A 17,127-nucleotide genomic window follows, 5' to 3' on the forward strand; every position below is an offset into this window, starting at 1 on the left:
GGTGGAAGGTAGAAGAAAAATGTTCCTATCAGATATTATCCTGAAGACCAACAGCTGTGACAATTGATCTCACAAGTACTGTTCACTATCATTGTGTCAAATGTCATCAAGGAAAACAATAGCTAAAATATATACCAAATAGTTCTGTGAAGTTTTAGAAAAAAAACTTGCAAATCAAATTCAAAATACGAAACAATAACTAACACCACAGATTATCATGTTCCCTATCATTCTGCAAATAAGTTTAATGTTTTTAGTGGCAATTCATCAATTCATTTCTTCACGTTATTTATTTATTTTTTATCCGAAACCACCAACTTGAATGTAAATATGAGAGGACTAAATCAATCACTTACCTCTCTGCATGGAATCCGTAGGTTCGTTGTCATACATCACGCCACCATTCCACATAGGGGAGGTCCCCAGGTTCATTGTGGTCACTTTGACCGGTACCTGGGTCTTGTATTGACCGATGCCAGGCAGCGTGCCATCTGACACTGGCCCCTGGGCAGTCATCACCGGCTGTGTGGGGATCACCAAACAAACAGCATATAGTTAGGTCATTATACAGGGCCTGACTAAACAAGGGAGATCATCCATCCAATCTTCATGTCTAAACAAGGCCCAGTGAAGCTGTTATTACACATAAATACAGCCCAAACTGCACAATAAAATGGTAGTCTCTATATTGAGAAGATATTTTTATTGTCATTTAAAAAAAAATTAAGCTTGTAAAACTCTGGACCGAATAAAATGTTACCAAATTAATTTGAAGTACTTCCCAAAGTGATGAACCTTTGATGAAGTGAACACAATGTGAGTACTGACCTGTTGGTCCATGAAGTAGAGTTCTGCCTTCGTCCGTTCTTCCTCACTGACCGGTAGTCCGTCAATCACCAGTAACTGCTTCAGCTTAAATACCAGTATTGGGCGATGCAGGTGTCGACGAGCAGCCTGTAACAACACAGTTATGTATTAAATGGAGATAACATGTGTTAGGACCCAGTCACACATTCACGGATCGGACGTCAGATTAGCCACGGATACGACACAGCATCATTCTGTAGTGGTCCGTAGCTGTCCATATTGTATCCTGAGTCAATCGTAGTAGAACTTGTATATCCATGACAATGTTTGAGCATGTTCAAAACTTCACCACAGATCACACAACCGTAGTGCATCCTTACTGATCCATAGTAGAACGTACTAATCCATTGTAGTTCATAATAAACCATAATTATCCATACTTATTTGAAGTACATCCCCGGTCTCAAGTTGCCAAGGATCTGTACAGTTAGTTACAGTGAACTAACCCGTACTAAAATTAAAATTAAGTTGTGGAATGAACACCTGAGCGCAGGAGTGTGTAAATGGATTGCTTACCGTGGCAAGTCTGTGGCTCTCCGTGAGAGTTTGTACTAATTCGTGCCAGACCGTTCTAATTCATGCTAATCCGTACTAAATCGTAGCATATGCCATGACATGTGTCATTCCATACTAAATTGTACCGACCGTAGCAATCTGAATCACTCCCCATTTTCAACTAGCCCCTATCTGTAATCAAGCCGTGGTGTATCTGTAGCAGACCACAGATGTAGACTATTCCGGGGTCATCCTTGAGTTTTCATCCCTAGGTGGATCCGGTGAGACGATCCGTGAATGAGTGACCGGGACATTACATATATTGTATGTAATGGTGGAAATTAATTTACTCAACACGAAAATTTTCACTTTTACAGAATCAGTTGGAGACAAAAAAGTTTGACATAATTATTAACTGAAAAGAATGCATGTTTATATGAATATACTTGAAGAGTTCATGTTTTATATATCAACTGGAGAGCTACACATGACATGATGTTTAATAAACTAGGGATATTACTACAGATATGCTTTATATCTAAACTGGCGACAAAGACAATGATTTATAAACTGAGGAAAACACCAAATCATTTGCAGAAAACAACAGATAACATTGATTGATGTGTAAAAATCTAAATATCACATATGAGGATTATTATACATGTTAAATGTTTCATTTTTTTTATAAAACTTAACAGATTGTTTTCAAATAAAGTACCAAAGTTATGTGGACTTCTGGTCAAAGCTGACACAAGTTAATACTCACAGCATTGTTGACAAGAGATATTTCAATCAAATTCACTAGGCCCTCCAGTTTCTGTAGCTCTGACACTTCCTGAAAAATTAAATTTCATAAAAATTACAGAATCTAAAATTTTACTAACAGTATGGTAAACAGAATTGGCAAAACACTGTTACCAGTCATAGCTCCTGTTCTAAAACCCATTACCAGGGTGACGGATGTAAACCCACCTGTATACGGTTGGACCCTAGGTACATCCTCTGAAGATGTTCCATACAGTTGAGATTGGACAGGTCCCGGATGCGGTTCTCCTCCATGTGGAGCTCCTGTAAGTTCCACTGGTTGGCAAATGACATCTCGGAGATGTTCTTGATCCTGTTCCTGTCTAGCACCAGTTCTCGTAAATCATGTAGCCCCTCAATACCCTCCACTTTAGTGATATCGTTTCCTGAAATAGCACCAATGTAAGCAATATAGCTTTAACATTGCTATGAGAAAACTTGTGGAACACTTATCACTTCTTCATTAGGTATATTAACTTTGATTAAAACAAAGACCATGGAGAGACAAATACCTTTCCTCCCTCATAATAAGTCAATTACCTCTAGGTCTTCTTACTCACAATATAAAAGGGATCGTTGAATACTCACGGTTGAAATCGCTTCAGTACTCACTCATCATGTGATGAGCGAGTACCGAAGCGAAATTAACCGTGGGTATCCGACGATGAATAGAAGGTATCAAATACCTTTTTTTTAACAAAAAACATGGTCATATCGTTCACAATCCTTTTGGGTTTTTCTTCTTCAAAACTTGACACTCCAGATTTGATATCTAGAGGTTAATCATTTACTGAACCAGACACATTTAAACCTAATGAGAAAGTGTTTGGAAATAGTTAATTGTAAACACCCACAGTGTGTGAAACTCACAGGAAGCCCAGAAATATTGATTCAAGGAGGATTTCCTTTTTAAATTATGTCAATCCTAAGTTTGCTACATATTTTCATTTAATTTTGAAAAGAGGTTGTACCATCATGATCAGCCAAGCAGAATTATACGTAAACATCAGTAAACTTTAAAGGACAATGATCACATATGATTAATGCTAGTAACATCAAAGTTTTCCTGAAATGCAAACTTTTTCTGGTCTGATTATTACATCTGACAAAACCGTGTGATCTGTCAGTACTGACCTTGAAGGAAGAGAGCCTTCAGTGAAGTAAGCCGGCTCAGCTGTAACGTAGCCATGTCCTTGATGCTATTGTAACTGTTCAATAAAGAAACTTTTTATTTAAAAGGTAATAAAGATAGAGAAAATATATATTCTAACATAACTGTTATCTTAAGAAATCCCATCTTTTATCTCAAGTAATTCCAATTGACCTTGCAAAACAGAGGCCATATCCGCTTCCATATATACTGCATTATTGTACCTACCCTAAATGAAGCACCTCAAGATTCTCCATAATAGGGGTCAAATTTCCGTCGTTAAGAAAGTCGAGGTTCCTGACATTGGCCATGGTGACTTGGGTCTTTTGTCTTGGAACAGGTTTGGATTTTGGCATGATGCACTCTATATGATTGTGGTTGAGACAAAGCACTCGTATGTTTGGCAGGTGGATTAGGCCACTGAAGGAGGTCAGATTGTTATGTTCTAGGTTTACACTGAAAAATAAATAAATATAGCATTATAACTCAGCAAAACAAACATATATAGACTGTATGCTGAATTATCAAACAGGTCTGATGTGCCATGAGGTCAAGTTCAAGTGACACCTATTTAAGCCTGTTATTTTGAACTCAGCTTTGACATTAGTAACAAATAGGGACAACTTGAGTCAGCCCTCTACACAATTTGGTAAACCAATCAGCTGGTCAACTTATTAATGCCAGGAGATTACGACACAGCCTATTTCAAAACAATTTGACGAAAAGGATGGTCACTTCCAAAGTAACCATCAAAGGTAGAATAGTTCAAGAATCAGTTTGATGCAAACTTATAACGGGACTGTTACAACTAGAACTGTGTACCAAATAAATATATATTGTCTTTTGCATAACAAAACATGAAATATAAGAACTTCTTGTAAATCTGGTTCCTTGGTAATCATTAGATATTTGGTATGTCTTGGTAGTTGGTACAGACACAGTACACCTGTCACTTTGTCTACTTGTTTTATGATTACCTGCGCAGATTGATGAAGGTATCCCCAGCTCCAAGGTCGACAATCCTGATGGAACAGTTGGGGAGATCAAGCTCGCGTACATCCTGGAAGTTGGAGTGGCTTAATTTCTCTGCCACGAAGTCTGGAGTGAGGCGGCCTCCAAATGTATCTTTAGCCATGCTCCCTTCTGTGGCCTCCTAAAAATCACAACAGTGTAAATATTTTGAATGACATGAACAATTAAAAATATACAAAAATCTTTTACATTCAAATTTGTAATATTGTTTTCATATTCAAGGACTTTGGGTTGGAATAAGATTTCTTAATCTGCTTTCAATACAAGTAAATGCTATTTGGAATGTTATGTGGAACAGTACAGGCTTACATAAGTAATGATACACCGTACACATGTATGTATCTAGTTAAATTTATCAATTAACTAACAGCGTGACATCAAATAAGTGGAGAGTAATACTATTGATCTACGAAGTACATGTAACACAAATGAAGTAAAAAACAGTTAAACATTCAGAAATACATTACACAAACAAATATTTGTAAATATAAGAACCCATGCATGCATTATGAATGGTTATATATGTGTGCATTTCAGCCTTTGGTTAACATGGTGCATTATCAGGCTGGGATTTTGCATGAAAGGTGAGGTAACACAAGTGAAACACCAAGCTTTCAGTTAGCACACATTGTCCGAACTTTCTACATATATTCTGGTATGGATTCCACTTTTTATTGTCTAAATTTAACGTACAAACTTCAACTGAACATGTATTTTTTTGTTGATTTTCAAAATTTTATAACATTAATTCTAAAATACAGACAGAATTAATGTACAAAGTTAAAATTATATGCAAAATTTGAATTTTTTGTTCTGTTTTCAAGACAACGAGTTCACCAATCTTTGTTGTGCACCATGGCCAGTAGTCATTTAGCTCCACATATTACAGGGTTATCCATTCATCATACACCTCATTGAGCCTGGCATTAAAGTCAATTAGTGCTGCTTCTGTTTTGATGGCCTTTACATTTAGCTGCTCCCAGAAACACATTACAAGCCTACCATCCCCTAAAACGCTGGTACCAAAGACAACACACATTAATTCAACCTAACTTATAACTACATATATATATATATTTTTTTTTCAATCAAAACATAATATCTATCACGCTAAAACTCTACACATCCAAAACACCTTTATTTTAACCAAACACATAATAACTACGGTCAGAAATTATTCACTTAACAAACTTGATATCAGAACAACTATTGGTGGTTTAATATCAAACTCTCCCTTCGAGATGAGCTTGGTAAGTGTTTTTACTTCTCCTATGAATTAGTAACATCCAAGGGTACAGAAAGCAGGTCTGAGTATTAATTGGTGAACAAAGCTTGAGTGGCTGTAGGATCACTAACCACCTCACAACTCTTACCAACAAACTTTTGTCACGCACAAATTTCATAGCAGTGAAATAAGGCCTGTCCATCAATTTAAGAGCTGATTGCTTGACTTTCTGAAATTGTTAACCATTCATTGCAGAATAAGAAACAAATCAAATTAAAAAAAAAGAGTTAAAATACTGAATGAAAATTAAATTTGGTACCAGCCAAATATGATCAGCCCAGCTGTCTAGTAGCTACATGTTTGATACATCAACTTTATAAAAGAGAAATGATTGATTACCGGCTTGCAATATTTTATTTGATAGAAAAAAAATCCCAGTTTTGAGCTTATAATTTGAACATTAACATCAGACAATTAAAATGAAATACATGTAAGTTGTTACAAACCCACAAATTGTCAAGCTTGTCATCCAGTTTAACCTACACTACATAAAGCTAATCAGAGTAATATAGCTGACCTTTGTATTGTTAAACTTTGTATAGCTAACCTTTGTAAAACTAACCAGTGTAAAACTAACCATCACATAGCTAACCAGTGTTGTTATCCTAGATCTGTGTATAGCTAACCTGTGTATAGCTGACCAGTGTAAAGCTAACCATTACATAGCTAACCAGTGTTGTTAACCTTGATCTGTGTATAGCTAACCTGTGTATAGCTGACCAGTGTAAAGTTTAACATTACATAGCTAACCAGTGTGTAGTTAACCTAGATCTGTGTATATAGCTGACCAGTGTAAAACTAACCATTACATAGCTAACCAGTGTCGTTAACCTAGATCTGTGTATAGCTAACCTGTGTAAAGCTAACCAGTGTGAAGCTAACCATTATATAGCTAACCAGTGTCTTTAACTTAGATTTGTGTATAGCTAAGCTGTGCAATAGCTGACCAGTGTAAAGCTAACCATTATATAGCTAACCAGTGTCGTTAACCTAGATTTGTGTATAGCTAACCTGTGTATAGCTGACCAGTGTAAAGCTAACTATTATATAGGTAACCAGTGTCTTTAACCTAGATTTGTGTATAGCTAAGCTGTGTAAAGCTGACCAGTGTAAAGCTAACCATTACACAGCTAAACATGCAGTGTCGTTAACCTAGATCTGTGTATATACCTGTATATACAATGTAGCTAACAAGTGTATAGCTTACCTGTGTATAGCTGACCAGTGTAAAACTAACCAGTGTCGTTAACCTAGATCTGTGTATAGCTAACCTGTGTATAGCTGACCAGTGTAAAACTAACCATTAAATAGCTAACCAGTGTCGTTATCCTAGATCTGTGTATAGCTAAGCTGTGTATAGCTGACCAGTGTAAAACTAACCATTAAATAGCTAACCAGTGTCTTTAACCTAGATCTGTGTATAGCTAACCAGTGTTGTTAACATAGATCTGTGTATAGCTAACTTGTGTATACAATGTAGCTAACAAGTGTATAGCTAATCATTACACAGCTAACCAGTGTCGTTAACCTAGATCTGTGTATAGCTAACCTGTGTAAAGCTAACCAGTGTGAAGCTAACCATTATATAGCTACCCAGTGTCGTTAACTTAGATTTGTGTATAGCTAAGCTGTGCAATAGCTGACCAGTGTAAAGCTAACCATTATATAGCTAACCAGTGTCGTTAACCTTGATCTGTGTATAGCTAACCTGTGTATAGCTGACCAGTGTAAAACTAACCATTAAATAGCTAACCAGTGTCGTTAACCTAGATCTGTGTATAGCTAACCTCTGTATACAATGTAGCTAACAAGTGTTTAGCTAACCTGTGTATAGCTTTATATAGCAAACCTACATAATGCTCATTGATGTATAGCTTATCGGCAAATTCTGGTATAGCAGTGAGGTAATCTGTGTAAGATAATTTGTGTAGCTAACATAGGTCAGCTGTTTAAACTCATAACTAACTTATACACAGCTAATTTGTGTACATTTAATATGTGGTTAAACTGTATAAACCTGATTTGTGTAAGCCTAGCCAAACATGTGTTAGCTAACCTGTGTATAGCTATCTGTATCCTATGCTACATAGTGTTTTTTGTAAATATAAAAAGAATAGATAACTCATGAACAAAGTTTGATGCTGCATCAATCTAGGTGGTATTTTCACTAGTCCCTTTGGAACAGGAGTGGCTGGATTAGTTTTGACACAACTTGACATGTTAAAGCTCACTAAGGACAACACTAAACAGGACATTGCATGGAAACTTACATGTATCCACTTGCTTGTGTTAAACTTTGAGTAGTGTATACATGCATTGGCATGCCCTAGCAAGTTGTATGTACAATGATCACAACACAAATACAGACACAAAGTCACAACACAAGTAAAGGTCAAGAGACAAATGTCACAACTCAAGTAAAGGTCAAGAGACAAAGGTCACAACACAAGTAAAGGTCATGTGACAAAGGTCACAACACAAGTAAAGGTCAAGTGACAAAAGTCACAACACAAGTAAAGGTCAAGTGACTAAGGTCACAACACAAGTAAAGCTCAAGTGACAAAAGTCACAACACAAGTATAAAGGTCAAGTGACAAAGGTCACAACACAAGTAAAGGTCAAGTGACAAAGGTCACAACTCAAAGTACAGGACGGTACAATGACAAAAATGACAATGACCAAAGTACAGACAACAATGACTGACTCAGTATAATGCAGTCCTTAAATGTTCTCATTGAGAAAGTTAACGATTAATCAGAGGCCGAACAGCATGCACACATTTCATTCCAACATTGTAACAACTTAATTATATGTCTAAGGTCAATATCCAATAGACATCCTGTATATATATCTGAACAAGTTAATCTGCTACTGAACTAAATAAACTGCCACCAACTACAACTGTAACCAGGATTCTATACTTGCAGCAATTACATATCTGTATATAGCACATGAAGGTGACCTTTCTTTATAAATAGCATGTGCAGTATCTACTACAAACTCAGAAAGATAATTAATGTATTAGGAAAGCTGACTAAAGGAAATATAAACAAAGCAGAAAAGCTAAAATCAGGAAAACAGTTTGAAATGCAACATAAGATATGATCTATCTAGTCTGTGAAGCTGGTCATCAGGACAAACAATTACCACACCGGAAGTAGAGTTAGAAAACTACCTGTAAAATGATTCTAAAATCTACTTAAGCAATTTGACATGATCGCTCACCAACTGGCCCACTCTCTTCATGATCTAGATAGTACATCGAAGTACACATCAACTCTTAATGGGTTAGGTACATTTAAGTATGTTGTACATGTACAAGTATGTTGTACATGTACAAGTATGTTGTACATGTGCAAGTATGTTGTACAGCTATGTCAGCTACACAGATTGGATCCTAAGCTGGACTTGTTGATGAATGTGACAGTGTTATAATGATAGAGGCATATAGATACTGCAAGCTTGAAAACGGGATGTATTTTGGTTTTTATGTTCAAACATTTGTATATCTTTTTTAATTAGCTGTTTTCAACTATAAAGTCTCAGAATTAAAGGTTCCAAAAAGTTGATGCAGCTAACTGCTCTATTCTAAACACTAGTCTTTGAAAAAGAAAAATCAAATCTCATTAAAATTGCACTCTAAAAATCTTTGTCTAGCAAAAGCTTTTGTTCAATGCACTTGGAACAACATTCCTTAATCAAGTCGTATTAGATCTCATTTAACAAATATTATGTCATAAAACATGTATTAGGTAACATAAACAAACAACTAGACATCTATAGCTACACTACACAGCAGTAATCCCTGAAACAAGTAGTTTGTAACCAAGCAGCTGCAAGGGAAGTATTTAGTCCCTCAATATTAATACGATGACAGAGAAATCACAGAAATCAAACACTGCCCAGGATAAAGAGTAATTAGGACTGCTGGTGTTAACCGCACAACACGTCAACTCAATGCTAACACAGAATAGGACAGAGAAGGAATATATTTTGTGAGGAAGAAACTTACTATAGCCACGCCATCCAACGCTTTCAGGTTCTTTAGATGGTAGATGACAAACAAGCGGTAATTGTCTATCTCCGTGGCCACAGGGTTACCAAACAGGTCCAGTATAACCAGATTTGATAGCACCTGAAAATGAAACCGTAAATTAAGTTGTAATTGTTGTAGGGGAAGTAACTCAGAAATTAAAATACAGTTTTACAAGTATCCTTGTCATGACAAAATCGAATGCTCTGTTTATGCCACCTTGTGGATGATAGGAATAAACTTGTTTCATCTCTTGATGAACAACAAAAGAATCAGGTTGATAATTAATAAGAATGAAACTGACTGGCTTTGATGTTGGGTGTTGCTCCTCTGTCCACACGACAGGTATCAGACTCATGATGGGTCATTTTTTTCACCAGTAAAAAATCAAATCGCTTTCCTCGTGCCTTCAATTTTGTCATGACAAATTCCATAGGTGCAGAGCATAACCTCTGGTCTACATATCAACCTCTGAAACCTTTTCCATAAAGGGAATAAAATTCACAGCAATGTGTGAAAAAATGGTTTCAGCAATCCTATAAATATTTTGCATATATGAACGCAGAATTTTCTTCTAATTAATGCATTCCAACTTTTCTTTTATAAATTACACATCAATCTGATTTACAATAATTAGAAACACTCACTGTATTAAAACAGGCAAAGTAATCGAAGAAATCCACAGCCACCCACACCAGACAAACTTCATTATCGAAAATGTATAAAGAGCTCTAACTCTGTATATAATGTGACACATTACCCAATTTCAGTATTTGACACTCCACCATCCAAAGGGGTACTGACATTTGTCAATCGTAGGTACCGAGTATATAAAAAATGCCCAGGGCAAGTGATTCATGGTGATCTAAGGGCCACAACTCCACAGTGGGGTACAAGGCCTTATTTCATTAACAACACTTTGCTATTCCACGAGTACTCACTTGCAAAATTTTGCAGCTGTAGAGGACAGAGTATATATTGGATATGCCAGGACAAAGTGACGTACTTTAAGAATCTTAATGATGGATGTTGTGTATCAGTATGGCTGCTGAACGTGAAATGAGGTAACTTCACTCCTGTTCAATTACTCAGTGACCAGCTGGTCCCCGTTTTATCATGATTTGATTGACAACTCCGGAATCTCTCATTTCTTATCTCATGTTATACCTAACACCTCTCACACATACCTTTAGGTAGAACACTTCTCTCACACTGTAGATGAGGTTATTGCCCACGTAGAGCTCCACTAGACTAGACATTTTCTGCATCCCTGCCAGTGAGGTGAGCTTGTTGTTCTCCATAGATAAGTACACCAATAGAACCAGGAACTGGAGCCCTGCATTCTCCACGGATGTGATATAATTGCTACCTAAACTCAGTCTCCGCAGATTTACGAGTTTAGAAATGCCCTCCAGTCGTGCCACACAGTTGTTCTCCAGGGACAGCTCCTCCAAGCTGGTACACTGGTCCAGTCCCTGATATACAAGTCAGGTTAACATAGTACACTCTTTACAGGGTAGGAATGGAAAGGAAACAAGTCAGATAGATAATACTCTAAATGACATCTTTGAAAGATGACTTTTTTTCTACAACTTCCTTTTTTAGATTTTATAGCTATTATTCTAGAATTCTGGCTTAACTTTTTTCAGTGTAACTGTAATCTTGTGACATCTTTATGTAATCAGTGACACAGATATTCACACAAAACCTGAATAGTTATGTGAACAATGGCTGACCTCAATCTTAGTGATGTCGTTGTTGTTAAAGGTGGCGTATTTCAGGTTGTCCATCCTCTCTAGGCCAGACAGCTTAGTAATGTGTTGATTGTCCATATTCAGTGTGGTTACCTGGAAAATGTTGATCAGGTTTTTTATAACAAATCAATATATCATTTCAATATTTTATATGCCAAAAACATTGGATCCTAATTGCCCCAAAGCACGAATTATTATATATGTCCCCTGTTTTCATAGAGAATCAAAGTAATTAAACCACAATACCAATAAATCATGACAGGTAACATATATAATCCAATTTTACCTCAATATTTTACTAGCTTAAGGATGTATGCTAACTATATAATTCTCTCCTGACGCCGATTAATCAGTATTATTTAATAATTTAGGTGTTCATGTGAGGGATATAAATGTAGTCATGCTTGTGTGGCTTTGAAATGTGTCATCAATAAAATTAGTCCAAATTGTCATTTACTAATGTTTTATAGGTTTCTTCATGCAGAACTCCTTTGTAAACACATCACAGTATGGTAGCATACATCCTAAAGATGAATAGGAACCGTTAACAATATAAACTGAAAGGTAAGTTTGATAACTGGGTAAAAGCAGGAAAAAATGTGTAACTTTGATTTAATCAGATGTTAGATCATAATACTTGCGAGTGTTTCAGTAAATCTTTATACAACATATCGTCCATCCAACTTTCTTCCACGTACAACATGCGACAGTTTACCTTGCTGTACCACTGGCTATCAGATTCCCCAAACTTCTCTGGTTTCAATCGACTCATTTTCTCTAGTATTTGAGCAATGCCTAATAGATTGAGAGAGCGTGGCTTTGATTCGTCCGTGCGGCCATGAGTCAGGAGAGACAGCTGGGAAATCCTGGACCCCGCAGCCACTCGTAGAGCTGATGTAGCCTCATTTTCAGTCACAGCTGATCCGTCTAGCAAGGTCAAGGACTTAAGGCGACCAATCACACGTAACCTTAGATTTTCAGGCTGAGAACAGAAACAAAATAATTATATGTTTTGTGATATTGTTGTAAGTGTGATCGTCATTTTGAAGACAAAAAAATAGTTTTTATCTTTCCCCTCAATCATTTGTTTATTATATCCCAGCTGCAGTGACGAGTTTGTTACAGTGGCACTGGTCAAAACTTTAAATGATGCCATCTCAGAATAAACCTGCACCGACTGATGCCTAATTGATAATGATATACTGATTGACATACACAGTTAGATGATGTGTGAGCCCCACCTTTTGCCAGTTGTTGCTTCGGAGGTCCAGTGTGACAAGATTACAGATGTGTTTCCTTAGAATGGACAACTCATCCCTCGTATGTAGCAACTTGTTCCAGCTCAGGTCCAAGAACTTGAGTTTGTACATATTCTGTAAAATAATATCAATCTACTGACAACCTTGTTTAACTAAAATTAGTGGAATTCAATAACATTACAGCTGTGTTTAATTACAAATGGTGTTCAAAAGTGTTGGATTCATGTATGAATACAAGTTGATTTCAATCATATTCACCAATTATATTAAAAAGGTGCATATTACAATACACATAATTAAAATTCAATTTTATTCAATATGTCAATGCTTTTTAATATTGTTCAAAATGATTTTTAACGAAGTGATATGATGGTTATTATGTATTTGTGATGTCTGTTCTTTGGTTTACCTTCATTCCCTCCAACGTTGAAATTTTATTGAAGCCTGCATCCAAGTATTCTAAACTCTGGAAATGAATTTGACAAAATCAAGTTGGTTATTTCTTTACTCTTCAAAACAACAATATGGAAAAAGAGCATCACTAGAGACGTTTTCCTGGTTAATTAACTACCTTATTAACAATGAATTGATTAATTATAAGAACGGTAGCTTCCTTGGCTTATTACACCACTTCATTTACATCAAATAGTTTTAACTATAAACTGTAATGATTTTGCCTCTTATTTGAGATTCTATTTACTGTAAGTATTGTACAGATCTTAAAAATGTTTGAAATTAATTTGTCTTCTGGTTCAAGCCAGAAAATAAAATGACCGCAACATTTTTCTTTAACTATGATCTTACCGTATAAGCCAAGTCATCAAGCTTGGTGAGGTCATTGAAACTGACCACTAGTCTCCGTAGAGACTTGAGAGCCTGTAAGGATCGTAGCTTTGTTAGACCATTACCATGCAAGTTTAGGACAGTGATATTCTCCAGAGAGTCTGTATTAGCAGCCTTCAGCAGTAGTTCTTCTGTTAGACCAACCATCCTGAAAGTAAGTTAGAGAAGGATTTCAATTGATGTCAGATCAAGCGTTTGAAGACAACGAAATCCCCACTGAACAGCAGCAGCAATGAGTCAATTCTGTGTTAATCCTTTAATATTATATATAAATTTACCAGGTCAAACATTACCCATGGTTTTAAAATACAAGAATGAGTTGAAGCTTTGCCATCTAACCTGAGTCAGGTTTGCCACTTAGATCCCACAAACTCCCTCAGCCCTGTCACTTATTAGGTGACCAACTCAAAGATCTTAATCATTATGAAATGTATAAGTCCTGTCAATCACTATTTTAGTATATAGGAAACTATCTGTAAGTCTTAGTCTATATCATACAGAAATATAGTTATCTATTTACCCATGCCAATTACAAGGTTACTTACTCCAAGGTCTACAATATTCAAACATTAATATATCAGTTGGATCATGCCTACCTTGGTCTTTGTTTTGGGACAGGCTCCATATTGAGAACATCATCATCTGTCTGTTTCTCCTCCTCCCCATGAGGGACGGCTGGCAGCTTACACTCACGATTGTCTAACAGTAGGTCATTGAAATAAGAGAATGGTGATCTGGGCCGGAACTGTGTATAAACAGAATCTTGTTTAAAAATGTCATCTTTTGCAATAATTACACCATAATTAAACTAAGCTAATTATAAGAGACTGATAGTACATGTAACTGATTAATATACACCGTACATGTTGATAAATCTTCTCTCATTCATATACACTGTACATGTTGATATATCTTCTCTCAATATTATACACCGTACATGTTGATAAATCTTCTCTCATTCATATACACTGTACATGTTGATAAATCTACTCTCATTAATATACACTGTACATGTTGATAAATCTTCTCTGGTTAATATACACTGTACATGTTGATAAATCTTCTCTCAATAATATACACCGTACATGTTGATAAATCTTCTCTCATTCATATACACTGTACATGTTGATAAATCTGCTCTCATTAATATTCACCGTACATGTTGATAAATCTTCTCTCATTAATATACACCGTACATGTTGATAAATCTTCTCTCATTCATATACACTGTACATGTTGATAAATCTACTCTCATTAATATACACTGTACATGTTGATAAATCTTCTCTCAATAATATACACCGTACATGTTGATAAATCTTCTCTCATTAATATACACCGTACATGTTGATAAATCTTCTCTCACTTTACCATACTGATAGTAAACAATGAACCGAGTCTTCAACAGGTTATAGTACAAGATTTTAACAATAACAAATTAAAGAAATTTAAATCTACACAGGAAAAGCTGTACATTTTGCAGGTTCAAGACTAGATATTCAGGAGGCAACTCACCTTTGTTACATACTCAAACTCCACTATGTACTCTGGCAGCACTAACTCATTATCAAATATGTACCATTCACATTGTCGAGCACTGCACTCACAGGAGTTGGAACCATCTCCGTGGGATTCTGAAATAACAATCCACAGTACCTTATGTATTGAGAACATATCTGTACACATCTGGCATATTGTATCTAAATCCAACTTTGTGTGTACGTTCTCTATACTAATGTGATATTCAATGAAGATAAAAGCTGCAAGACGTCCTCTAGTCGTGTTTCAAATTTAAGATATCTTGATATAATAGATGAGAAATTGTGTGTCTACTTGTAAAACTGTCTTGACCATACATGTATATACAATCCATCCTTAAAGGTCTTTCCCCTTAAATCTTATTTTCACTACATATACAATCACTGAAAACTCATCTAAAATTACACAAATCAATTCTTCCAGATCGAATTGGCAAAGATAAACTCTCACTTCATGTATTTGGCAAAGCTATTTCTAAATAATAGTTTCTGAAAATCTAACTTTCTTGATACCAGGCCAGAGTATCACACAACAGTTCTAAATGATCTAACAATCTTACTTTTCTGCATTTTAGCCACTGTTTCCAGTGTATTTTTTTGGGGCATTTGAGGAAAAACATTTTGTATAACCTTTAAACAAAATTTGATTTCAAGAAAAGGAGAATGTTTTCAAAGTAAGAAAATTTTGTGACACCTGGGCCAGGTGAGCAGGTTGCTTATTAATTAATATTTACCTATTCCTTGGCACATTTTCCTAGGTTTAAATACAGCATCAATTTTTGGATATGATGATCTTGTTATTCTGGTGAGAAAAAAAAGGAGATTATTCTTACTTGCAGGACCATGAAGTGTACAATAAAACACAATCAAAACATTATATTTATATTCTTTCTTCATATACATATTCATGAACATCTTTAAAAAGAGTTATTTTTAGCCATTGAATTATTTTTATTGCCAGAGAGTTCACTCTAGATCTTCTTAACAATATGCACACTTATTGTAGTATGTACTTTTTTAGGTCAATGAATTCATACTGACTTTTTTATAGTTTACATATAAATACTTAATTATATTCTTTTTGTAAACTTTCACTCACTGTCGATCGTCCATTGCCTTTACACTTTTACCCAAGTAGACCTTTGATATAATCAGGTGACCTAAAAATCAAACATTGCAAATCATCATGAAAAAATAATGTTTATGCAGTAAAAATGTCAACCTTTTTTTATTAGATAATTAGCAGAAGTAATTGATGACATTTGAATTTCCTAAGGCTTTTACTAGTTATGATTTATGATGTAGAAGTTAGACTGTCATTACAAAAACGGTGGCAACCTGTGCTGATGATTTCTGTGAAAACTTATAACCGAAAGTATGTAAGTGTTTTATCAGCTAATTCTACACATTCATGTCTGTTCAACCCCAAATATATACTGACCATATCTGAAAGGACAAGCATCTACTTTGTTGGAGGTTTTGGTGAGATGTTTGATCCGGTGTCGGTCAGCCAGACTCAGGCTGTTACTGAGAGGCACAGCTCCGTCTCGTCCCAGGTCCTGCAATATACACATTACATTTCATTTTTTTTTAATTATTATTAATTTACTAAACCCAAAACAACCCGTAACCAGCCATATCAACAACAGATTTTAAAGTTGAAGAAAAAAACAAAATTATTCAATCAACACTACATTTTTGAAATACTGCGTCATTTTAATCAATCAACCTTAACAGGAACCTAATTGTATATGAAGCACTATTGTCATGGTGATTGGACCTGTTGCTGTGATTGGACCTGTTGCTGTGATTGGACCTGTTGCTAACCTTGTAAGTGTTGGAGTCCATATAACCTTCCTCTAGCACTCTCATTGGTTCCTGCACCCCGCCCAGCAGTAGTGGGTCCCACATCCAAAACAAGTACTCCAACTGCTTCTTATAGGATGTGTTTCTACAACAAAATAGTACCATTTAACTTAATCCAAAAGCTCATTTGAATATGATTATGATGAAATGGAAAGAAAAAAAAAAAAGTTTCTTCAAGTACAAAAATTGTTATATCCAACA

At 35.7% G+C, this 17,127-nt stretch overlaps 1 protein-coding gene across 10 annotated transcripts in view; it reads right to left on the minus strand.

The window, feature by feature from the left end:
• LOC110454350 (leucine-rich repeat-containing protein 9-like) overlaps positions 1-17,127 on the minus strand; it is a 46,286-nt gene that overhangs the window by 5,098 nt on the left and 24,061 nt on the right. For 8 of the 10 annotated variants that reach the window (XM_021503814.1, XM_021503816.1, XM_021503811.1 and 5 more), the window contains 21 exons: positions 16,888-17,011; positions 16,502-16,619; positions 16,160-16,220; positions 15,795-15,862; positions 15,038-15,156; positions 14,119-14,267; positions 13,484-13,670; positions 13,089-13,145; positions 12,662-12,793; positions 12,136-12,402; positions 11,403-11,513; positions 10,854-11,141; positions 9,646-9,768; positions 8,859-8,882; positions 4,294-4,469; positions 3,545-3,772; positions 3,301-3,374; positions 2,335-2,552; positions 2,129-2,197; positions 829-954; positions 357-522 (listed from right to left, as the gene is read on the minus strand). In XM_021503814.1, the coding sequence (XP_021359489.1) occupies positions 357-522; positions 829-954; positions 2,129-2,197; positions 2,335-2,552; positions 3,301-3,374; positions 3,545-3,772; positions 4,294-4,469; positions 8,859-8,882; positions 9,646-9,768; positions 10,854-11,141; positions 11,403-11,513; positions 12,136-12,402; positions 12,662-12,793; positions 13,089-13,145; positions 13,484-13,670; positions 14,119-14,267; positions 15,038-15,156; positions 15,795-15,862; positions 16,160-16,220; positions 16,502-16,619; positions 16,888-17,011 (2,885 nt within the window). The remainder of the gene's footprint in view (positions 1-356; positions 523-828; positions 955-2,128; positions 2,198-2,334; positions 2,553-3,300; positions 3,375-3,544; positions 3,773-4,293; positions 4,470-8,858; positions 8,883-9,645; positions 9,769-10,853; positions 11,142-11,402; positions 11,514-12,135; positions 12,403-12,661; positions 12,794-13,088; positions 13,146-13,483; positions 13,671-14,118; positions 14,268-15,037; positions 15,157-15,794; positions 15,863-16,159; positions 16,221-16,501; positions 16,620-16,887; positions 17,012-17,127) is intronic. The other 2 variants (XM_021503817.1, XM_021503813.1) reach the window with 1 other exon arrangement.

Source organism: Mizuhopecten yessoensis, unplaced genomic scaffold (assembly GCF_002113885.1).
Source record: "Mizuhopecten yessoensis strain PY_sf001 unplaced genomic scaffold, ASM211388v2 scaffold7781, whole genome shotgun sequence".
Lineage (NCBI taxonomy): Eukaryota > Metazoa > Mollusca > Bivalvia > Pectinida > Pectinidae > Mizuhopecten > Mizuhopecten yessoensis.